Source organism: Trichomycterus rosablanca, chromosome 24 (genome assembly GCF_030014385.1).
Source record: "Trichomycterus rosablanca isolate fTriRos1 chromosome 24, fTriRos1.hap1, whole genome shotgun sequence".
NCBI lineage: Eukaryota > Metazoa > Chordata > Actinopteri > Siluriformes > Trichomycteridae > Trichomycterus > Trichomycterus rosablanca.
Genome location: NC_086011.1, coordinates 5,339,320 through 5,363,805, shown reverse-complemented (window position 1 = coordinate 5,363,805; position 24,486 = coordinate 5,339,320). Strand labels below are relative to the sequence as shown.

General features: G+C 38.7%; 1 protein-coding gene across 1 annotated transcript in view; it reads left to right on the top strand.

The window, feature by feature from the left end:
* The window catches only part of epha8 (eph receptor A8), a 57,326-nt gene extending 33,139 nt beyond the window's left edge, over positions 1-24,187 (top strand). Inside the window, exons 4-19 of the mRNA XM_062986899.1 lie at positions 13,570-13,725; positions 14,078-14,243; positions 14,367-14,533; positions 15,561-15,685; positions 16,441-16,603; positions 17,502-17,598; positions 18,858-18,925; positions 19,111-19,236; positions 20,389-20,574; positions 20,672-20,733; positions 21,094-21,303; positions 21,462-21,611; positions 22,802-23,028; positions 23,256-23,293; positions 23,608-23,710; positions 23,968-24,187. Of these exons, the coding sequence (XP_062842969.1) occupies positions 13,570-13,725; positions 14,078-14,243; positions 14,367-14,533; positions 15,561-15,685; positions 16,441-16,603; positions 17,502-17,598; positions 18,858-18,925; positions 19,111-19,236; positions 20,389-20,574; positions 20,672-20,733; positions 21,094-21,303; positions 21,462-21,611; positions 22,802-23,028; positions 23,256-23,293; positions 23,608-23,710; positions 23,968-24,082 (2,159 nt within the window). The 3' untranslated portion in view covers positions 24,083-24,187. The remainder of the gene's footprint in view (positions 1-13,569; positions 13,726-14,077; positions 14,244-14,366; positions 14,534-15,560; positions 15,686-16,440; positions 16,604-17,501; positions 17,599-18,857; positions 18,926-19,110; positions 19,237-20,388; positions 20,575-20,671; positions 20,734-21,093; positions 21,304-21,461; positions 21,612-22,801; positions 23,029-23,255; positions 23,294-23,607; positions 23,711-23,967) is intronic.
* The last annotated feature ends 299 nt before the right edge of the window (positions 24,188-24,486 follow it).

Below are 24,486 nucleotides of genomic sequence, written 5' to 3'. Positions count from 1 at the left end.
TGAGACAGTACAGGCTCATCGGGGGTGCCTCCGAGCTTGTCAAATCCACTCCATTTAGTGCCTTGATTTAACCCACTTAGACTTGATAGAGGGCCTCTTCCTCATGTCGGACTGCCGCTGTGGGCCTGACTTATTCATAGACGCTTGTAAATACAAATTCTTTCGGTAGGATTGAGCCTGGCGAGCTGTGAAGTTCATAAACATCTTAAAAGCAGTATATTGTTTTAAATATAGTGACATATTTAGAGAACTATAGGTCACATACAGACAACTATGAAGCTGGGCCTGTCCCAGTTGTTTCCTAGTTTTTTTTCCAAATGTAGTCAGTTCAAGTCCCATTGCAATTTTCCTACCATTTAGACTACACCCAAGTTGGTCGAAAAGAGCAGTAGGATGGCACATGCCTCCTCAGATATGTGTATCTACACCGACTGTCTCTTTACCGACTAGCAGTAGATTCTTACAGAGAGCTTTTACACGTACAGAACACCATGCTATTCTTGTACTATTCCTCCACCTGTTATTCAGGCACCCCAAACAGACAGTAGGAGTCACTGTTGCAACAACAAAAAGGTAAATTCCAATTGCGCATTTAGTCTGCTGGCAAAATTAGGAATGGAAATGTAATATGGATATACAGTATAAAACTGAGTTCCACTTTCCTCTTCTCATCTATAACAGCCTCTAGAAGGCTTTCTACAAAGCATTACAGTCTGTCTGTGGGAATTTGTGTCCATTCAGTCAAAAGCGTGTTTGTGATTTCAGACAGTGATGCTGCTCAGTGAGGTTGAGGGCAGGCTTGTGTCCAGTCCACTGGAGTTCCTTCACACCAACTTCCCCAAATTACTTCTTTATAAAGCTTGCTTTGTGCACAGAACAGAAAAGAGTCTTACCCAAACTGATGCACATACACACAGGATTTGCTAAAGCGTTTTTAGTCAGTATAGATTGTTAAAGGATTAAAGGAACTTTGTGAGATACAGAGTTTAAATCTTTTTCTAGTCTCTGTATACAGTCACCCTTCCATTAAATTAAAAAAGCAGTGGTGTGAACAGTCGTTGAAACAGGTTGATCTTTTTTTTGGCAAAATTTGCCATGACATTTTAGTTTATTGTGTGGGTGTCTGGGCTACTATTTTTTGAAATTCTATGCTTATTAAATAATTTTAATTTCACAATTATACAAATTCTCTCATTTGTTCCTGTTGTCATAATTTCATATTAAAAAACTCTGTCAAACCATTTAATTCAAAGGCATATGTGAGACATCCCAGTCAGTTTCTTAAGTTGTAAGGAGTCAAACTTTGGACTCTCAACTCTTGTGTTCTTTGCTTCCATTTATTATTTTATATATTAAGACTTGACTCTTTGTTTTACCCCATCAAACCAGACTTAGAAATTGATTAAATCGTTGTTTTCTGTCACTTATAAGCTTTATTAAGCAATTGGTAAAAATAGCAATTTTTTGTTATTAGATATAGAGTGGAACCTCAATTTGGAAAATCTGGAAAACCAAATGTCCTGTCACTGTTGGGCCCTTCAGTCCCCACTATACGATCACAGCAAAAAAAAAAAAAAAACCTTGTTTTTTCGGACAATTGCATTTCATGGCAAACACACACACGCACGCACGCACGCACTCACACACACACATACAGTATACAGTGTATCACAAAAGTGAGTACACCCCTCACATTTCTGCAAATATTTCATTATATCTTTTCATGGGACAACACTATAGACATGAAACTTGGATATAACTTAGAGTAGTCAGTGTACAGCTTGTATAGCAGTGTAGATTTACTGTCTTCTGAAAAGAACTCAACACACAGCCATTAATGTCTAAATAGCTGGCAACATAAGTGAGTACACCCCACAGTGAACATGTCCAAATTGTGCCCAAATGCGTCGTTGTCCCTCCCTGGTGTCATGTGTCAAGGTCCCAGGTGTAAATGGGGAGCAGGGCTGTTAAATTTGGTGTTTTGGGTACAATTCTCTCATACTGGCCACTGGATATTCAACATGGCACCTCATGGCAAAGAACTCTCTGAGGATGTGAGAAATAGAATTGTTGCTCTCCACAAAGATGGCCTGGGCTATAAGAAGATTGCTAACACCCTGAAACTGAGCTACAGCATGGTGGCCAAGGTCATACAGTGGTTTTCCAGGACAGGTTCCACTCGGAACAGGCTTCGCCAGGGTCGACCAAAGAAGTCGAGTCCACGTGTTCGGCGTCATATCCAGAGGTTGGCTTTAAAAAATAGACACATGAGTGCTGCCAGCATTGCTGCAGAGGTTGAAGACGTGGGAGGTCAGCCTGTCAGTGCTCAGACCATACGCCGCACACTGCATCAACTCGGTCTGCATGGTCGTCATCCCAGAAGGAAGCTGACGCACAAGAAAGCCCGCAAACAGTTTGCTGAAGACAAGCAGTCCAAGAACATGGATTACTGGAATGCCCTGTGGTCTGACGAGACCAAGATAAACTTGTTTGGCTCAGATGGTGTCCAGCATGTGTGGCGGCGCCCTGGTGAGAAGTACCAAGTCAACTGTATCTTGCCTACAGTCAAGCATGGTGGTGGTAGCATCATGGTCTTGGGCTGCATGAGTGTTGCTGGCACTGGGGAGCTGCAGTTCATTGAGGGAAACATGAATTCCAACATGTACTGTGACATTCTGAAACAGAGCATGATCCCCTCCCTTCGAAAACTGGGCCTCATGGCAGTTTTCCAACAGGATAACGACCCCAAACACAACCTCCAAGATGACAACTGCCTTGCTGAGGAAGCTGAAGGTAAAGGTGATGGACTAAACCCAATTGTGCACCTGTGGCGCATCCTCAAGTGGAAGGTGGAGGAGTTCAAGGTGTCTAACATCCACCAGCTCCGTGATGTCATCATGGAGGAGTGGAAGAGGATTCCAGTAGCAACCTGTGCAGCTCTGGTGAATTCCATGCCCAGGAGGGTTAAGGCAGTGCTGGATAATAATGGTGGTCACACAAAATATTGACACTTTGGGCACAATTTGGACATGTTCACTGTGGGGTGTACTCACTTATGTTGCCAGCCATTTAGACATTAATGGCTGTGTGTTGAGTTATTTTCAGAAGACAGTAAATCTACACTGCTATACAAGCTGTACACTGACTACTCTAAGTTATATCCAAGTTTCATGTCTATAGTGTTGTCCCATGAAAAGATATAATAAAATATTTGCAGAAATGTGAGGGGTGTACTCACTTTTGTGATACACTGTATACACATATATACACCAATTTTCCTCCCAATCTAGTTGTATCCAATTACCCGATTGCATTACTCTTCCCCTCTCCTGATGATCATAACTGCATCAGTTTTGAGGAATCCCTGATCAACAAGCCAATCATTGTTTGTTAAGGTGCCCAGCCTGCCGGGAGCAGGGCTTACATTTGAACCGACGAGTTTAAGATGTCATCTATGGTGTGCTTGCATGTTTTACCGCTGCGCCACCTCAGCACCGTTGAACCATGTCTTAATAGATCTTGTTTTGTGCACAGGGACACAGTTACGCTACAACAAAAAAAGGGTTTTTACCAAACTGTTGTCTCAATGTGTCATTGTCAATGTGTGTGGCTAAAAACATCTAAACTTAATAATAAGAAATATCCACATACTGTTGGTTATAAAGTATATTTTGCCCTATTTAGAAGAAACTATTATTTATAACTATTCACACACAGCTCTGACTATAGAAAGAAATACTGTCATAGAAAGCACTACTGGGGTTTTATGGGGCCTAATTAGCCTTCTGTGTCTCAGGCGGGTGTGCATTATGTTCCACGGGAGGGTTTTTTTGGCCACTGTATTACATCAGGATTAAATTTGGGAGCAGAATGCTCGCCTCGACAATATTAAAGTTCCCTCATGCTATTTGGCTATTGTGAATGAGTGCTGGTTTAATCTGTAGGCTCACAGTGGAGGCAGGGGTCTTTTATTTCTGCTAAAGAAATGAATTGTATCTCAACCAGACGGAGCTTCAGCTTGTCACTCAAATGAGGCATGCACACACACACACACACACACACACACACACAGTCTTCCTCACATCGGCTCTCCAGGTATCCTGAGGAATTATGTGTACAATAAGGACCCTGGCAGTCAAAAAATAAAAGATTAATTTAACAATTTTTTGCATTAGATTCCATCTCTTGTGTTTGCGCCCATGTGGATTTTCAGTGGCTGGAAAGATTTGACTGTTGAGATAGAAAGTAAATGAATACAAGTCTGTCTGCCATCATCAGGGCTCTTAGGTTATTTTTAGGTCTAGATATTTCTTTCATTTTCTTTTGTGATGAAGACACACAAACAATCCAAACATAATAACATAGATATAAATTGTGCTAAAAAAATGTGGTATTATTTGCCAGTGGCATTTCTTAAGATGAGCAAAACTAGCTTCATTGTTTATGTGGAAACCTGTGTTTTAATGAAAATGTCATTGGCATGGTGGCTCACTGGGTATCACCTCAATTCCCAGGTGAAGCGGTCCGGAGTTTGCATGTTCTCCCCATGTCGGTGTGGGTTTCCTCTAGGAGCTCCAGTTTTCTCCCATTCATCAGTTCAAGTCTTTAATGTCAAACACAGTGATTATCTGCCCTGTCATGAATGTAACCAAAGTGTGTAAAACATGGTAAAATTCTAATAAAATAAATAAATAAAAATATGTAGCTGCATATCTGAAGCACTACAGGTTCCATATATTAATTAACATTAGGATCACGCTCCTAATATGCTGTCAAAACAGCTCTGACCTACTGACGCATGGACTCCAACATTGTAAGGTAGATTGTCCTGCAGTCCATCCTGGTGCCCTCTCTTCCACAAGTATACAAAGCACACGTCCAGCCGTCCACATGATCTTGGACCTTGTCCAGTTGACCTTATGAACACAATATTATGAAATAATGTTATGGATTAAGTAGTAGATTAAGTTTTGACTGAAGTGTCAGGCTTATTTTGAAATTAACAAAAACAAAAATTTATATTTAAATTTGCACTTAAAAAACAGATATGTACCCAACCAAATTCTAAAATCACACTGTAGAAATCGTTTTAATTAATTCAGTAAATTGTATGCCATTTTCATGAATTAATTAATTTTCTCTAATAATAGGCACCTATTTAAGTTTATCTACAAACAGAATAAAATTGTTGCCAATAATTGTGTTACAGGAGATAAATTAGTCTCCTTACACAATATTATATTAGACTCGGCATTTTTATTTCTAACCAATTAGAAAAGGTTGCCAAGCAATGTGAGCAAAACATTTGCAATGTATAAATGTATTGTGAACATTTTATTATTGTTGTTTACAAAGCTGGTTAAAACAAATTTAAGTCCCAAAATCCAGTAGGACACAAAAGGTTTGTAGTTTTAAATTAGCATGTGTGTTTCAGCAACAGATGTACTGTTATAAAATAATTAGCTCTTGGACTATTCTTGGCCTGTAACCCGACAAATATACAAGGACAGAAGGACACAAAGCAAACCTCATTTTCTGGCGTAATTTAAAGCACAAGCTATGTTGCTTGTCTTCATTTAGATCTTTCCCGTTTGTCAGAGGCACTTCAGAGACGAATCCCTTCCCATCAACACGGACCAATTAGACATGCCTGGATAGGTGACAGACATTTAGTCAGTCAATTACTGACTGTTTATATCTCATTAACACTGATGAGTTTGTCTCGTTTGATGTGTCATTACACATTTTTCCCCAGAAAATTCAAAGTATCTGATCAGTTCTGAAGCAAACGAGGACTGTTCAGTGCACAATTTTCTACATGTGAAATTTGCCTTTTAATATTTTTACTGAATTAATTCATCTGTATTCTGGTCTCCTTTAAACCCCCTAGATGGTGATGTGGGGCAAAATGAGAATAATGGAAACGTCCCTACAATAGACACTGTGGATTTATCACATTGTATAAATGTATATACAGATGAGCTTGGATCAAAGCCAGTCTCTGGGTTGAAGATTAAATTATAACACTTAAGGTAGCACTGAAAATAGTAATTTAAGCAAGTAATGTGATCTATATAATATAAAAACCAAAGTGGTATTGGTAAATGGCAAAAAAAAAAATTATTCTTTAGAAACTACAATAATTTTTCTATCTTTTTATCTCTCTCTCTTTTGTAATAAATTTATTATTTGTATTTTTTTATTTTTTATTTTTATTAATTTATTTCAATGCAAATTTCCTAATGTCCCTCTGCCATTCTGTGAGAGGACGTTCTAAGGGACGTTTTTTTGGATTTAAGAGAAGTCTTAAAATGTCATTTCTGCAAATAAAAAAGAATTTGTGAGATCAAGCACTGATGTTTGATGAGAAAGAAAATGAACATTAAAAATCATTCCAGAGTTGTTTAGTGGGGTAAAGGTCAGTGCAGTAGTTCCTTTACACAAAACTAACTTTACACAAACTATATTGTTATAAACCTTGTTTTGTGCACAGCACTACAGTCACGCTGTCACAAACTGCTGCCCCAAAGTTGGAGGCCTGTTTTATATATGATTGATTTTATTGCCCTTGTGCTAAATTAGCATTTTTACACCAAAAGCCTATTTTTAATATACACTATATCCATACATGTTATTATTAGTTATTAAAACCTAATAAAACCGTGTTTACTCCCTGTGGTTGAGCAGTCATGCATAGTTCATGTCCACTAAATGAAGATAAATGCACTAAGCGCTCTGGTTCCTCTGGGTCAGGCTTTAATCGTATGCTTGATATTACACAGCTTAATCTCTGTACAACTTCTAAAAGTAATATTTGTACTGAAGGCTCTAATAACTGCAGTCAAGTCCCCTTTACCCCAGCAAGACTCTTTGGAGCAGTGACGTGTTTTTACTGTAGCTTATTAGCACCGGAGGGACACGTTTAATAACATTATTATAATGTAAAGCCCCTCAGGAAGCATTCAGGTAGATGAAACTTCTTTATTAGCACCAGGCTTGATCTCCTGCCAGGACAGAACTCACCAGAGAGCAACTGTTGTAGAACTTAAACTGCTCTTGACATCACAAATTAATTGTGTGGGTCATGTAATGCTTCCATTCCTGTTATTTGTACTCAGACTAGATTCGGTCTTGAGCATTAGGGACATCCCTTTCCTCCCAAGACAATTTGATCCCATAGAACATTCACAAACAGAACCTGGGTGGATCAAATGGGGTTACTTTTTGGCATTAAAATCAGGTTCTGATTTGTATATACAATATATGACCAAAGGTATGACCAGACAATGATATTATTTGAAATTCAGAAAAAAATTTATATGGAGTTGCAAATTAAAAATAAAAAACCCTAATTTTACAAGATAAAAATAATATAGTATTTATTGTTGTCTTTAAATGTGCTTTAGTTATGCAGTGCATACCCCAAAAATCTAGATCTAACCATCCCAGATTTTAGAGTGTCAGAAGAAGCCTTTTCTCCCAAGTCAAGAACTCCAAGGTCACTCTGTTTAGGTCAGTTCAGCTTAATCTATCAAGCAGTTAGGGCATGACACCACATTTATTTAGCAAATTGGTCACCAATTCTTCTTCCTGTCTCTTATTTTCGCACCCACAAACTTTAGGATCATGGTTTTAAGGACAATTTGCTGGTGTACAGATGGCAATAAAACTGTAATAGTATTTTGAACACACATAGCTGTAGCCTAGCGGTTAAAGTACTGGACTAGTAATCAGAAGGTCGCTGGTTTAATCCCCACCACTGCCAGGTTGCCACTGTTGGGCCCTTGAGCAAGGCCCTTAACTCTCAATTGCTTACTGTCACAACTGTAAGTCACTTTGGATAAAAGCGTCTGCTAAATGACGTAAATGTAAACAACATAATAGTATGAAGATAATTCAATGAATGGATGTCTTTTGTTTTACATGATACATTAGACCCTGAAATAATGGGCAAAAGTATATGGACACCTGTAGCACTGATCTTTACATTTCTAAACGTTTCCTATTATTGTGCTTATTATTTTAGCTCCAGTTTTATACACCTTGGCAATTTACACAGTGCCTCAGAAGTAAGTCAGAAGAGCAGATCATTTATGAACAGTTATTTTCCCTTCCATTTATGTTCATCTTTCAGTCCTAAACACTTTTACTGGACACCTTAAGACTAGATCCCTTGAGGGTCTGGAAGGCAGCTTAGTATCACAGATCTGCTCCTGAGCAAAGAGTTTAATAATCCAGATGGTGCCAGCCATGATCTGTATCGCTGCAGTATGCTCTTCTGCCCAAAGACAGATTGGCTGTGTGCAAATGTCAGTGACCTCTAATAATGTCAGACGTAAAAAGACATGATGGTTTGCTCACCCACGGCAGAGCAGGCACAGACAGTAGATGATTTAAACACCCATCTGATATTTGTACCGTTATAATGAGGGACATGCTTTCTCTGACATTTTCTTACAGGATTACAGTATTTTAACCACTAGGCTACAACTGTCAAAAGTGTCAAAGAATCTATTTAGTCATATTTGGGTCATTTGGCTGCTGTTAGTTTAAGTTCACTGTTCAGTGAAGAGTATTTTTGCTTTTATTATTATGTTTATTTATTTATTAGGATTTCAACGTCATGTTTTACATACTGGTTACACAAGATTCATCAGTTCAAGTTTAATGTCAAACAGAGTCATGGACAATTTTGTATCTCCAATTAACCTCACTTGCACGTCTTTGGACTGTGGGAGAAAACCGGAGCTGCTGGAGTAAACCCACGCAGACACGGGGAGAACATGCAAACTCCACACATAAAGGACCCAGAACGCTCCACCTGGGGATCAAACCCTTGCTGTGAGGCGACAGTTTTACCCACTGAGCCACCATGCCACCCCTTTTACCATTATACCAGTCATGATGCTGGTAACAAACTACTGTTTAAATATACTGGCCTCTTTATTGGAACACATACCCTCTCAGCGACATGTGCATCTTTTCACCTGCCAATGATGATCTCACAGAGAAGAGACATGACACCACTAAAGCAGGTGCCTTGACCATACAGCAGAGGTCACAAATGTACTGTAGCACTGAAGCTTAAGGATGCCTGGCAAGGTCAATAGCACCGCCTGGGATCTTAGTGGTGGTATTAGCACATTAGGCAGCTGTGCCACCTGATTGATAAACTAATCTTACATGCTGTTTAAAACAACCTGTGGTTTGGATCTGCTGTATGGTCCAAATCTGCTGTAACCGCTGTAAGAATCCACAGAGGACCAAAGAAACCATTTACAGGACTTGCGTTCAGAGACATGGTGATAAAGTAGCCCATTTCCAGCTATGATTTCTCTGACAGAATGATTCATTACTGAAATGATTTCACCACCTCGTTAGCAGCTGTTGTTCGGTCCCAGTAGAAGTGTCTGGATATTGAATTGGGTTTAAGCGTGTGTAAGTGCTTTTTACTGGTTACTGAAATGTTATTTTTCAGTCATAGCTAGATTTCGACAGGTAAACAAGGTGACCGCCTTGTGCCAGAACAAAGCCCAGAGTGTAATGGACCTTTTTAATGCATACTCATATATTGTAACGGGGGCGGTGAGAATGCACCGGCTCGAATTACCACCAAGCTGATTTTGGACCCAAGCGTAGGAGAATAGAATCAGAAAGAGAAAGAAAAAAGGTAAATATATAAGATTAGCTCAGGTGGTAGAGCAGCTTTATACTGTGCTATATTATGCATGATCAAATCCCACCTCTATTATTCAGAAAACACAGAATGTCACGCATCCCTCTGGCTCAGTACTGAGCCTAGCCCTTGGGGACTCCATTTCCCAGGGTACCTTGGGTGATCACGTGATTTCTAGCATGCAGCCGGCAACCTATCCCAGATCGGCCTCACCTGATTACTGATTGTTTGCACCTGTTTCTTAGTCTATTTAAGCTGTTTGCTTTGTTCAGTTCCTTGCGAAGTATCGTCTCCAATTCTCAGTGCGTACCAAGCCTTATTATTGCTCTTTGTACTTTCTGGTTTTTGACTTTTGGCCGTCTTTTTGACTTTGTATGTTCGTTTAGTTATCAACCTTTTGCTTGTTTCTGACTACCTTTTGGACTATGATTTTGTAAATAAACCTTATTAGCCTCATCTGCATGCGTCTTTCTTTGGCCCGAACCAACAAGAGAAGTAGAACTAAGAATCAAAAAACAAACATATCAAGGAATCAACTCTGCTCACTGGGATTTGCCAGACAAACTACGAAACTGAGTAGAAAGAGAGCTAGGTGGAACTGTGACTGTGGTCAGCACACTAGCTACTCAATCCACCAACACACTGACTCGCCTTCACAGTCCCAGTGCAGGACGAACAGGACAAAAGTGAAGGTGAAGAATCGAATTAACAATGCAACTCTCTAGATTCAGCTTCTAAAAAGTGTTAGCCGAAAGCATTTGGAAGCACTGACAAGTAAAGACAAATAAAAAAAATCAGATCATTCTTTTGGTCGAGTAGATCATGGTTTTTCAACCTTCGCCACCCAAGGGTAGCTATCTGCTTATAAATGAATACTTCACTTATTTTCCTCTTTACCTTTTTATTTGCATGATTTACCAGATAGAAATCGTTAGTTGGTTTTTACCGTTGAGTTTTGGATACTTTACTTAACACTGGTAGCTTTAGTGTCTTATTTCCTGCAGTTAACAGCAGCGTTATAGCTTGTGAGAAAATGAGAAAAAGATTCTTTCTGAACCGCTTTCTGTCAGTAATTAATTATTACCAAGACTGAAATATGAAGTCAGTGTAAAATGCTTGTAAATTCAGCCCAATTCATTGGAATGCAAAATCCAAGTGCAGTGAGTTCACGGCCCTGACAGGTGCTGACAAACCAAACAGTATGCTGATACAAAGAGAACAAAACAAGGAATACAAATACAGGAAGGGCTCTCATACTGAATGTGTAAATGTCTCTGGATGAAATTGCTCTGTCAAATCTAAATTATTTTTGCCCCTGAATGTACTCTACCAAAAACATCCCGGTCGGTGGAATAGTTATCCTACAGTACCTTTGCATAAATAAGTCATGTGACTGTTGTGAGAGCGTTCCAGATGTCATAGATAATTATAATACAATGAATAATACTACAACCAAAAATAGCATGCAATATAAACTGGCTTGACATCACACATTATATAGTATACAGCCAGATTTTGGCAGGTAAACAAGGTGGTACTTATATATTGTAACGGGGGCGGTAAGAATGCACCGGCTCAACTTACGACCAAGCTGATTTTGAACCCAAGCGTAGGAGCAGAATAGAATCAGAAAGAGAAAGAAAAAAGGTAAATATATAAGATTAGCTCAGGTGATATACTGAGCAGCTTTATACTGTGCTATATTATGCATGATCAAATCCCACCTTTACTATTTAGAATACACAGAATGTCACGCATCCATTTGGCTCAGTAATGAGCCTAGCCCTTGGGGACTCCATTTCCCAGAATACCTTGGGTGATCACGTGATCTCCAACCCCCTGAATGTACTCTACCAAAAACATCCCAGTAGGTGGAATAGTTATCCTACAGTACCTTTGCATAAATAAGTCATGTGACTGTTGTGGGAGCGTTCCAGATGTCATAGATAATAATAATAATATGATGAATATTACTACAACCAAAAATAGCATGCAATATAAACTGACTTGCCATCACAAGCATCACAACATTATATAGTAACAGCAATCATGACATTTAGAGGTACTGGTAACATAGCACTGGTATAATACTGGTATAATACAAGCTATTGTACTTCTAACCTCATTAATTTCTTTTTTAATTTTGTAATATTTTATTTCTTCCCAAGTACAGCACACAATTAGCTTTTTATTTTTGGCCAGAACACCCAAAAGAAAGCCTACAAGAAGGGATCCAAAGGTCACTATGAGCATCACAATGAATTCATTAAAAGACACAACCACTGCATAGTGGAAGAAGTTTAAGGTTGTTTGTGAGCGTAAGGTTCGATGTGTGTTCGATTTTATAGCTGCTGGTAATCTGTCAAAACTTCAAAGTGGTGAGAAGGTTCTACACTTGATGAGCGTGCAGTTCTGATTCTTATCGAGGCCTGCGTTCTACAAGCAAGAAAAAAGTAACATAAGGGCACAGGGAGGATTACTGAGATGAAACGTGAGAAACCAGACAGGGTTAATATCTCGAGCAGGATTTCTTTAGGTTCCCAGGAGGATTGTGCTGGAGGAACATTAAATTGCTAAATTCCCAGAAAATGTATTATTTTTAACCTGTTTTACAGACATTAAGAAGAGTCTCATTAAGCACTCCAGTCTGCTTAGTGCTACTGTAATGCTAATATACATCACTATATTTGGGTTGATTTGTAGCTAAATTAGTTGCTTTATATGGATTTATGTGTAAAAATTTCATAACAGTTGCAAAATATACAAGTGCTATTTAATCAACCAGGTCTGTAGAGGATCCTGTTCCTAAAATATACAAAATTAAATATTTTTGGAATAGATATTGCATTTCTGTTCAAAGTTTAAATCTAATAAATGTCTGGAATTTGTCTGGCTCGCAACCACAAATAGAATTATAGTTTTTTCTAATAAAAAAACTAATAATATTGTGTGTCTACTAAACTAGCCAGTATCGCTTGTATCTTGAAATATTCCAAAGTTTGTAAACTTTAGAAAGGTATGATATGATAAACTAAAAAGTTATATTTTTACCCCCAATTTTCTCCCCTAATCTAGTCGTATCCAATTACCCTGATTGTGTTATGCTTCACCTCTACCGATACATCCTCCACTGCTGACTGAAGAGCTTTTCAACTGACACACGCCCCCTCTGACACGTGTGCAGTATCGACTGCATCTTTTCACCTGCATCAGGCGAGTTCATATGCGGATCAGCCTTGTGCACGGAGAGCCACACCCTGATCAGCATTATTCCTCAACTCTGTGCAGGCGCCACCAATCAGCCAGCAAAGGTTGCAATTGCACCAGTTATGAGGAACCCTAGTCCGGCTTATCCCACCCTGTGAACAACAGCCAATCGTTGTTCATATGGCCGCCCAGCCCAGACGGATGGCAGAGCTGAGATTCGATACAGTGTATTCAAAATCCCAACTCTGGTGTGCTAGTGTATTTTACTGCTGCACCACCTGAGATTTCATGTTTTTAAAGAGCTACATTCCTTCTCACTGCACCACAAAAACAACTTAAACTTAAGGCCACTTAGTTAAGGCCACTTTTTGTTTTAAGGAATAAGATTTGATTTAGATCACATTTGAAATGAAAAGATTAATACATTACCGCAAATAGATCCATGTTGCATGTCAAAGTCTTCTAAAGCAATAAAAGATTTTGTGGCTCTTATGGATCTATTTTATTATTGTTTAACAAAAATGAGTGAAAACAACCAAAGGAAATCAGATCCAGGAAGCCAGATTTACTGTAAACCCTACAGTCTAACTGACTTTACCTACAAACTAGACTTTTTCAGTAAATCCAGGGCATAATGTTCCCAGTGCTTTACATCTATGAAGCTCTTTGTTCTCGTGTTCCTACAGCTTGTGAAGTGGGCTTCTACAAACCTTTGGCTGGAGACCAGCTCTGTGCAAAATGTCCCCTTCATAGTCACTCGGAGACGAGAGCAGCCCTTACCTGCCCTTGTGACGCCAACTATTACCGTGCCACCACCGACTCTCCTGCTGCTCCTTGTTCAAGTAGGTTGTAAAGAAGATTTCTTGTGGGGTCAGGATGCTTCTCTGTTTGGAATGTTTTCTATTGTATTGATTGATTTTTTTTGTTTGTTTATGTGAATAATATGGAAACATTAAGGTAAGCATAGTGTTTAAGGTGCTGGACTATCGATCAAAAGGTTAAAAATTTAAGACTCACCACTACTAACCTGTCACTGTTGGGAACTGTTGTCACTTTGGATAAAATTAGACAAAGTAAAAATTAATTATTGGCTAATAATCTCTGGTAAATTCAATTATTACATTTTAATCTACAAGCCTGGACCATCTTCAATCTCCTGTAATCAACCTATATTAATGCACTTCCTTCCTGCAGAACCTCCTTCAGCCCCAGTCAGTGTGATTTCATCTGTAAATGGGACCTCTGTCAGCCTGGAATGGGGGTCCCCTCTGGACACAGGTGGCCGAGCCGATATCATCTACGATGTCCAGTGCCAGAAATGCATAAATGGTGGACAGTGCGAGGACTGCAATGCTGGAACTGCTCTCTCTGGAGTCATTGGTGGTGCTGTTGGAGCTTATGTAGGTGGTGGTGGAGGAGCAACTGGTAATGCTGGAAGTTCAGGTGGAGCTGGTGTGGTGTCCCGAGCAGGAGCTGTCTCTATACGTTTTATCCCCCAGCAGAAGGGACTGACGGAGCCGTGGGTTAACGTGCTCAATCTGATGGCCCACACTAACTACACCTTCCGCATCCTGGTAATGAATGGGGTGTCGCATTTAAGCAAGGAGGCGCTGCCTTATGCCACAGTCAACATTACCACAAATCAGGCAGGTAGGAGACTTTTATGGTTTATGAGCTGTTGTAGGCGCAGCTGTGAGAACTAAAAATAAATCTCCATTAAAGGTGTCCAGTGTACTTTTTGACCTCTTGGGGCACTACAGGGTAGAGTCATTGGATTTTTGTGAGCGGGGGATTTAAGCATGATTTGGCTTTTACCTACTCCACCCAAAGCTATTATTCTCACCACTTTCGGGGGGGGGGGGGGGGGGGGGGGATGTGTTTACCTCATTCTTATGTATTACATATCCGTAAGAAGAATTTGACATCACAGGTTTTTTCCTTGAACCTTGATCCTCATGTGAGGTTATTTAAAAGTGATATGTAATTCTAGTTCATCACATTTAAAAATGACACTGGTATTTAGCCAATAAGACGTGTGCTTCATTAACTGAAAGATCCATACTCACAAAGTCCTATTAGGTGTACTTAACAGCAAACAGAGGTTGCCAGATTGATATACAAAATGTAAGTGGACACATACTGCAGTGTGGTCTAGTATATTGGAGCTAGCTGCATGCTTTAGTTTAAAATTAATCCATGCAATTGAAAAGGTTCACTGTTCTGCTTTTTCTATTTCTGTACTTACATCTTGCAAGGTGTAAACAAGCACATAGATATGTGGACACCCATTCTAATTACTGAGTTCAGGTGTTGTAGTCATATGTATCTCTAGCTGGTGTTTAAAGGTATAGATAGATAGATGGAAGGATGAATGGATGGACAGATGTCCAACAAGGTCATGGTCAGGCGTCCACATACGTTTGTCCATACAGTTTGTGTGTCTGCTATAAGGTAATATCATTTTCAGAAAGTATATAAAACCAATGAAACTACAAAGTAGCTATATGCATTGCAACATAGTCAGCCTGGCTGCCAGAAGAAAATTGATATTAAATGCCATGGAACATCAGCAAATTATCTTCTACTACATGTTGCTCTTCTACTCTTGTACACTGAGATACAACAACAGTCCTTATTGTTTTTTATTAAATTTAAATGAGATTTTCTGCATTTCTAGCTCCCTCCCAGGTAATGGCTGTCCATCAAGAAAACGCAAGTACCAACAGCATTACTCTTCAGTGGCATGAACCAGAGCAGCCGAATGGAGTAATCCTTGAATATGATATCAAATACTATGAAAAGGTATATTTTATATGAAAGGTATATTTTATATGAAATCTTTAACATATTGCACCCAAAATAAGATACAGACCAACAAGTGGCCAAAATAGTGGAAAAGAGGAACAAAAGCATATAGAACAGATAGACAAAAACATTAGATCTCTGCATTCTTCCACAGGTCAGCCTGTTACACTTATAATTTATCTGAATTCATCTGCAACTTTAAAGGTTTAAAACACATACTGCTTTGTCCAAGATATATTTTACAACTAAGTTTGTTTAGTCAGACAAAAGGAACAGACATAAAAATACCTACCATTAAAATGCATGTCCCATACAAATGTATCTATACCAAAACAAAAATGGCTTGGTAAAACCATTAGATGGAGGATAACATTATGGTCCAGGTAGTCCTGGGATTGTGCAATTCAGTCGAATGGCTAAATGGCAGCTCCACTTAATTGAAAGGAAATTACCAACTGGTGGTGGTTTGTCACCAATTCAATCCAATTATTGAAAGTGACAATTTGTGGCAAACAGCATGAGCCATGCCAAGCACTGGGGAGCAAGTAATTGCTGACTGAGCTAGAAGCTTTGTCAACTAATGGGGCAAGAGGGAGCTCAGTTGTGCATGTGAATTAGCAGTGCTAGGATACACATTCTAACTAAATAAAAATGCTTATGGTTGTTTCAGGCAGCAATAATAAAAACACTTCTTAATATGGGTTTGATCATGTGGCTCTAGACCTCCAAAATCTTCCTCCCAACTTTTACAGGACAATGAGCAACAGAGCTACTCTACTCTGAAGTCAAAGACCACAAGTGCTAAAGTATCTGGCCTCAAGCCTGGTACCAGTTACATCTTTCAGATCCGGGCCAGGACTTCGGCTGGTTGCGGCCGTTTCAGCCCTTTAGTGGAAATCAGGACAGGAAAAGTAGGTAAGGGTTTAATATAGCACTGCCAAAATCATATGTACTAATCAATATGTACTATTATCTTTATTGTTTTAATGTTTAGAAAGTGTTTAAGGAAATAAATGCATTTTAGAGATGAATATTTCTTTTAAAGATTATAGAATATGGAATATAGAGTAAAAAGGCAAACCCCATCCCTAACCCTAAACTGTGCACAAATAAACCAATGGCCTGCACAGATCACTGGCCCCAGCCCATAGGAACACCCTGGGAAATAATTGGAATGTCAACTGAATTTTCAAAAGGGGTGGGGGTCCATAATAATACCCTTGTTTTTTAAATAATTTGCGCAAAAAGATCATGATCAGGTGTTAATATGCTTTTTAACCATAAGATATAGCTCATACCTCCTTAAGTCAAAAGGCTTTTTAAAATAAAGGTATTAATTGGGTCTACAGAGTTATCTAATCAGGCATCAAAGTCACTAGGTTGTCAATAATAGCCTGATCAAAATTTGCCCTCTCTGAAAAGGCGTATTACTGTGGTACTGTTAGGAGGGGCATTCTTAAATCAAAAGGCATACTTATTTATTCACAAAGGAAATATCAATAAGTCATTGTGTTAAGGTGTTGTACAAAAATACTTGAAGAAAGCTTTCATAGCATATTAAATCAGGTTTTATTTAGGGATCGACCACCTTGAATTCTTTACTGAAGCGTCTTTCAAACCGTATGTGTATTTTCTGGAGATCTTACTAAAAAGAGATCTTGATAGGTGAAAGTATTTTTTGTAGACTTTGAGAAAGGATACAATTGAAATAAATAATGTGCAATTGTTTTGCATACTCTGTGTCTGATAAGCTTTTATCTGTCTCTCTATTTGCATAAATCATCAATGGCTTCTTGCAATCATGGCTTGCCAGTCCCCCTACGCTACAACACCATGACTATTATCTGGATCTCCATGGCACTGGTTACGTCGATCGTGACATTTCTGGCCATTGTCATCTGCAGAAAACGGCAAGAGGAGTACTTTGAATTGTCTGACTTTTCTTTTCCTATTTTCTGACAGGAAGCATCTATAATAGGCAAAGATAAGAAATGTGTTGTCCTGTAGCCTAGGTGAAACTACACTACATGACCAAAAGTATGTTTAAATGACTAAAAAGTGCTTATAGGTGCACCCATACACTGGCAGTGAAATGGGTTATAAGGAAAAACACACGTCTTCAGATGTGGCGTTTTGGTCTACTGAGTTGTAACCTTAAAGTTGTAGGTCACACAAGCTTTTAAAATGAGACCAAAGTGTCAAATTTTATCTGCCTTTGTTGTAACACTGCAACACAGTTTTAAACCCATTGTGAAAGCTTAGCACAAGCTAAGCACTAGAACTATTTGGCTGAATGTTTAGAGAATCAATGCCAGGTTAGCTTAGGTGCTTTAAACACAATCTCAGTATTGATAAATTTACAATTATAAACAGATCTGGGTTTATAAATTCCAGGATAATAATGCATAGCACCTAGAAAGATTAGTATTCTAAAACTGTTTTGATGGTTGGACTAAAGCCCCCTGGTTCCAGTAAAGAAACATTTTGATACTTTGACATTCTAGAGAATTGTGTGCTTACAAATTTGAAGCAATAGTTCAGGGAATAACCTTTTCTGTTTCAGCATAACAATGCCCCTGTGCACAAAGCAAGACCCATAAAGAAATAGTTTGCTGGTCTTATCACCCAACATCAGTGCCTGATCTCACTTATAATCTTGTGGATGAATGAGTGGATCCTTTTTAATGTATTAAAAAGACTTTACAGAAGAGTGGAGGCTGATAAAAGTAGTAAAAAGGGAACCAACTGCATATGAATGTCCAGAGCTTTTGAATAAAAAAATATAGTCTTTTGGGTGTCCACATACACAATATACCCTACCGATTAAGTTTAGATGTTTTAGCCAGGCCCATTGATAACCAGAGGACAAAAGTGCCCCTCAAGTGCTCCATAGACTGAGTGGGTACAAATTTCCAAAAACAAACTACTACTAATATTTCATGGACATCCTTTTCAGAAGGGTGAAAGGCTATATAGCTGCAAACCTCAATGCCCATGGTTTTAAAATGAAACGTCTAGCAAACACTTGGTGAAATGTCCCAGTACTTTTGACCATATAGTGTGGTTTGTGAGTCATTACCACAGAAAGGATTCACAAACAAGAAAGATATTTCCTCTTTTCACTATTCTCAAAATTCGTCTTCACCTCTCCTCATGTGTTCTCTCACAGACACTGCGGCTACAGCAAAGCGTTCCAAGACTCAGATGAAGAAAAGATGCACTACCAGAATGGGCACGGTAAGAATAGATACTATTTTCTCCAAACCTTGACTTTCAATAAACTATAGTCAGTACCAGCTATTGCTTTTCAGGGCCAATATCTCACACAGGCTGCTGGCCGGATGCATCAGTGATTATGAATGTGAATGAAAACAGCTTTCATCCTGCAATATGTGACCAAATGCTAATTCTGTTGATTCTAGTATCGTTTCCAGAAGCTCGCTTTTATATTGATCCACACACGTATGAGGACCCATGCTTGGCTGTCCATGAGTTTGCCAGAGAAATTGAAGCCTCCAGGATCAAGATTGAGAAAATTATTGGTTCAGGTATGTTTGGAATACATATGAAGGAACGGGCAATACGTATTTGGATTCAATAGGTTGTATTATTATTTTTCAACCAAGTCCTCCTAAACAAGATTCTTTATATTCTACACAATTTATAACAAAATATTTAGGCATACAGTGCTACATTTGGGTCCAATATCAATGTTTTATTAATAATAATAATAATACATTTTATTTATAACGCACTTTACATTTGAAAACAAATCTCAAAGTGCTAAAACATTAAAATCAGTTCAACTATGCAACATTTAACAGTGCTCAATTAATTTATCTTTATTAGTTCTACTGTTATTGTTATTGTATTGTTATTATAATAACAGTAATAATAATAATTATTATTATAATTAGAAATTATTAATTGATACCCCAGGAACATACTGCAAGAGCATACATTAGCCTTTAACGTTTTGTGAACTTTATTGTGTTAATATGTAGAACATCTAGAACATGTAGAGCGTCTAGATGCCCCACATGTTCTAGGAGTTCTAGACATTATACATTTTCTAGACATTCTAGATGTTTTATGTCTAGAACGTCTAGAATGTGTAGGACATCAAGAACGTGTAGAATGTGTAAAACATCTAGAACACCAAGAATGTCTAGAATGTGTAGAGCATATACAACGTCTAGAATGTCTAGAACATATAGAACATCTAGAATATGTAGAACATCTAGAACGTGAGTGTTCCCAGGACCACAGTAGCCTCAATAGCTAAAATTAGAAGAAGCATGAAACAACCTTGAACCTTCCTAGAGTTGGCCCTCAAGCCAAATCGGGCATCCAGGAAAAGGGCCTTGGTCAGGGAAGTAACGAAGAACCAAATCTCACTCTAAAAGAGCTACACAGGTCCTGTGCAGAGATAAAAGAACCTGATGGATGAACTATCTCTGCAGCACTCCATGAATCATGTATTTATAACACTATAAAACATATTCTCATTTTGTTATTACGATTGATTGGTGTAGATTGGTGGGTAAGATGGCAATTATATCCATTCAAATTCAAATCTGCAACAAAAAAGGGGTAAAAAGTAAAAGGGTTACATTTTCTGAATTCATGTATATCATGTATATACTGTACATATGTGTGCCAAATGTGTATGTACAACTGTTTAACCTCACATGTTACAGGCGAGTTCGGAGAGGTGTGTTACGGACGTATGAGGCTGCCAGGAAAGCGTGACATCCCTGTGGCTCTAAAAACACTGAAAGCCGGATACACTGACAAACAACGAAAAGATTTCCTGAGTGAAGCCAGCATCATGGCTCAGTTTGACCATCCCAACGTCATACACCTTGAAGGCGTGGTCACACGAAGTATGTGTTCTGTGTTTTCTTAGTCAATGCATTTCAACTGTTTTCCATTTAAAAAACATCACCATATTCTTGTTTACTTCTCTATTTCTCAAATCAGGTAAACCAGTGATGATCATTACTGAATACATGGAGAATGGCTCGCTGGATTCATTCCTAAGGGTAAGTTAGTCTTGTGGTGTGACCTTTAGCAGGATTTAATGTCTATGAATGTCTCTTTTCTCTCATGGCTGAAAAAGTAAAATATTACAAAATAGCATTTTAAACTTTCATGGCAATATTTATGTGATGGCATCATATGAGTATCACAAACAATTTAAATTCAATTTACATTTAGAGCACAAACCTTTTTCCAATGTGACTTACAGTTGTTACCAATCACATTGTAAGAGTGGCAACCCAACAGTGGCAACTTATTGGTGGGAATTGAACCAGCAACCTTCCAATTATAAGTCTTGTCTGTACCTCAACAGCTGACCCCTTAGGACCAAAAGTGACACCTTAATTTATTTCCTCTAACAGAGACACGATGGTCAGTTCACCATTATTCAGCTGGTTGGGATCCTCCGAGGCATTGCTTCTGGCATGACATACTTGTCCGATCTTGGCTATGTTCATCGGGACCTGGCTGCCAGGAACATATTGGTCAACAGCAATCTGGTCTGCAAGGTTTCAGACTTTGGCCTGTCACGGGTGCTGGAGGATGACCCAGATGCAGCCTACACGACCACTGTGAGTCTCTGTTATTGTGCTGTATTTAAATAGTTAAAATTAATTCTAACAAATAGTGGAAAACTCAGAAGTCAAAATGTATGTAGATTACCAACAAACTCTAAATGTATAAAGCCTTGTGTATTCTTGGGTTAAGCTGATTTGTCTGCCCATAGCAGGGTGGAAAGATCCCGATTCGCTGGACAGCCCCAGAAGCCATTGCATATCGCAAGTTTTCTTCATCCAGCGATGTGTGGAGTTATGGCGTGGTGATGTGGGAGGTGATGTCCTATGGAGAACGACCATACTGGAACCTCACCAACAGAGATGTAAGTGCAAAAAAAAAACATAAATCCTAAGTCCTAAAAACATATTTTGTAAAATTCAATTTTATTGAAGTTCAACACTCAATATTCAAAAGTTTGTTTTCTTGTTTCCTTGATAACTCAATTAACCAGTTAATCAAATGAATTTGGTAAGCTAATGCAGCTTATTGAACATCACTGTAGAATATAAATCCTACTTATCTTGAACTTTAGCATCGAAGTCAAAGTCATAAATCAGATAACAAAGCTTAGGATCACTACATTAAGATTCACTGTCTTTAAATAAAGACAGTTACTCTGGGATGACCAACCTGCTTACATTTCTCAAAGGACTTTGTTCCAACTCATCCAGGAAGTCAAAAAGGATACTAGGAAAGCATCTATAAAACAGCAAACATCTAGACCTAGTTAGAGTCGAAGTCCGTGACACCTTAATGCAAAATAAAATAGGCAAATATGGAATTTATGGAAAGATTCACAGTGCTAAGATCAAATATCAGTGCTTTGAATCTGTCAGTTGCAAAATAGTATCTGGGTGATTCACAAACTTATTAGGATGATGTTTTGTGGACAGTCGGATCAGAATTAAAGGACTTGTTGTGTTTTACAAAAAGCAAACACAGCATTTAAAAACATGAAGTTATCTGTCCATGAGATAAAGCTGAGGTGCATGTTTACATCTGTTAAGCTAAAAACAAACACTTGAATTCTATTATGATGCTGTGGTGTCCTGTAATGAGTGATTATTGCTGAAAACTTTGCACTGTGAAAGGCTAATATGATAATGTGGGGGCTCGTCCGGGATCATCTTAAGTGAGTTCAATTTTAATTCATAGATACATGGTTTAGAAATAGTTCCGTTGTTTCATATAGTGTTTGCAACAAGGGTTTGGGTGTCAGGCAGCACAGAATATTCTAGAATGTCAATTGTTTATTGCAGAAAAAGCAGAAATATATATTTTTTACCATATACATTTTACCACCTAGCAAGTTGCTGTTAACATGGCTGTTGTATAACTTTGTTCCTAAAATAAATTACAACACATTTTACAGCATTGTATATGTCTATAAAAATTTTTTTAAATATATATTAAATATCAAATAAAAATGTCACCAAGGTGAAGGTACCGTCTACTACAGTATTTTTCAGTGATGCAGATAAATCAGTGACCAAACTATGTTTGTTTGTGCAGGTAATAAAGTCAGTTGAAGAGGGCTACAGGCTGCCAGCGCCTATGAGCTGCCCAGCTTCCCTCCATACACTCATGCTGGACTGCTGGCAGAGAGAGCGCAGTGATAGGCCCAGGTTCTGCCAGATTGTCACAGTCCTGGACAAGCTGATCCGCAACCCAGAGAACCTCAAGTCAATGGACACAATGTGCAGGTTGAAGGCTGGCGATCGATACACCGCATTTGTCAAGTAAATTACAGCATAGGCCGTTTGTTTGTGTCAGATATGACCCAGGCTCAAAAAGTTCAGGCCAGAAAGTTTTCTCCTCATTACCCGAGAATGAAACCAGTTGTCTTAAGAACGGTGGTCTACGTCGAGAGTGTACATTTTCCAATAAGCCCATTTCAAATAGATGTGTTCTCTGTTAAATAAAAAGGCTCTGCACTATATTGACATTGATCCGCGGCAATCAGAAGTGTGTGCGGTGGGAACGGAGGGGGTTTCGGAGGCAGCATTTACAATTGGACTTGGATAAATTGCTCGGATGGGAGCGCGGGTGCCAGAGAGTTACTGGTGCATATCACAACGGGAGCAAAGTGACGATTTCAGTCCTGCATTAATCTAGCCAAAAGTAGCCGAGCCGCAATCAGGTCTTACCTCTCGCACTTCTCCATCATTTCATCTCATATTGATTTTCTGCCTGAGCTGGTTGCATTTCAAAGCTTCCCCTCATTGCCTTTCCTACCTCTCTTGCTCTGTGTCCTCCCATTTTCAGACTCAACACCACTTTGATGAACAGAACCATTCCTGATTTCACCAGCTGCAGATCGGTGAACGAGTGGTTGGACACCATCAAGATGGGCCGTTACAAAGACCACTTTGCAGCGGGAGGCTTTCATACACTCGGTCATGTCATGAGCATGAATCACCAGTAAGTTGCATTGACGTGTACTCAAATGCAGGTGGGTGACAAATAAAATTTGAAAGTATCTTTGGGTTGCATTTGTTTGTTGGGGGTGTTCCAATCGACGTTCCAATTCAATCCACTCTTTTGATTGAATAGTCACCAATTGGTGCAGACGCACTTTGTTAATATCTTAAGGAAAGACTTCCCATAATAGAGGGTTCAATGGTTGCAAACATTACAAAAGCAGTGTGTGACCCAGATTCTTTAATCTCTTTTCACAGGGACATTCACAAGCTGGGTGTAACACTAATGGGTCATCAGAAAAAGATCATCACCAGCGTTCAGGTGATGCGGGCACAGGTGCTAAACCAGAGTGTACCCTCTGTACACGTATAATCACCTCTTCGGGTCTCATTTCGCAATTTAAATACACTTCCATTTGATATGTGTGGTGTGTTATGAACTCTTTAAGACTCTTCTGTAGAAAAAGAGTGAACTTTTCAAGGATTTTCCCAACACTGGAATTTTACAGGAAGATCTCTGCATTCTTTCTCTGCTGTTTTTAACTTTTCTCCTGGACTTTGTCTTCATATCATATTTTTTGTGAATGAATGGACTGCCTTAAATACACAAATAATTTAAATTTTTGGTGTATATAAAGAATGATTTTATGATTGTGTATAGAGAGTGTTTAGAGGACTATTGATGTAGTAAATCTGCATAAATACCCTGACCAATCACATACTACAGTATCGGCATGTCAAAGTTTAAACTGTTCACCTATAAAACAACTAATTTGC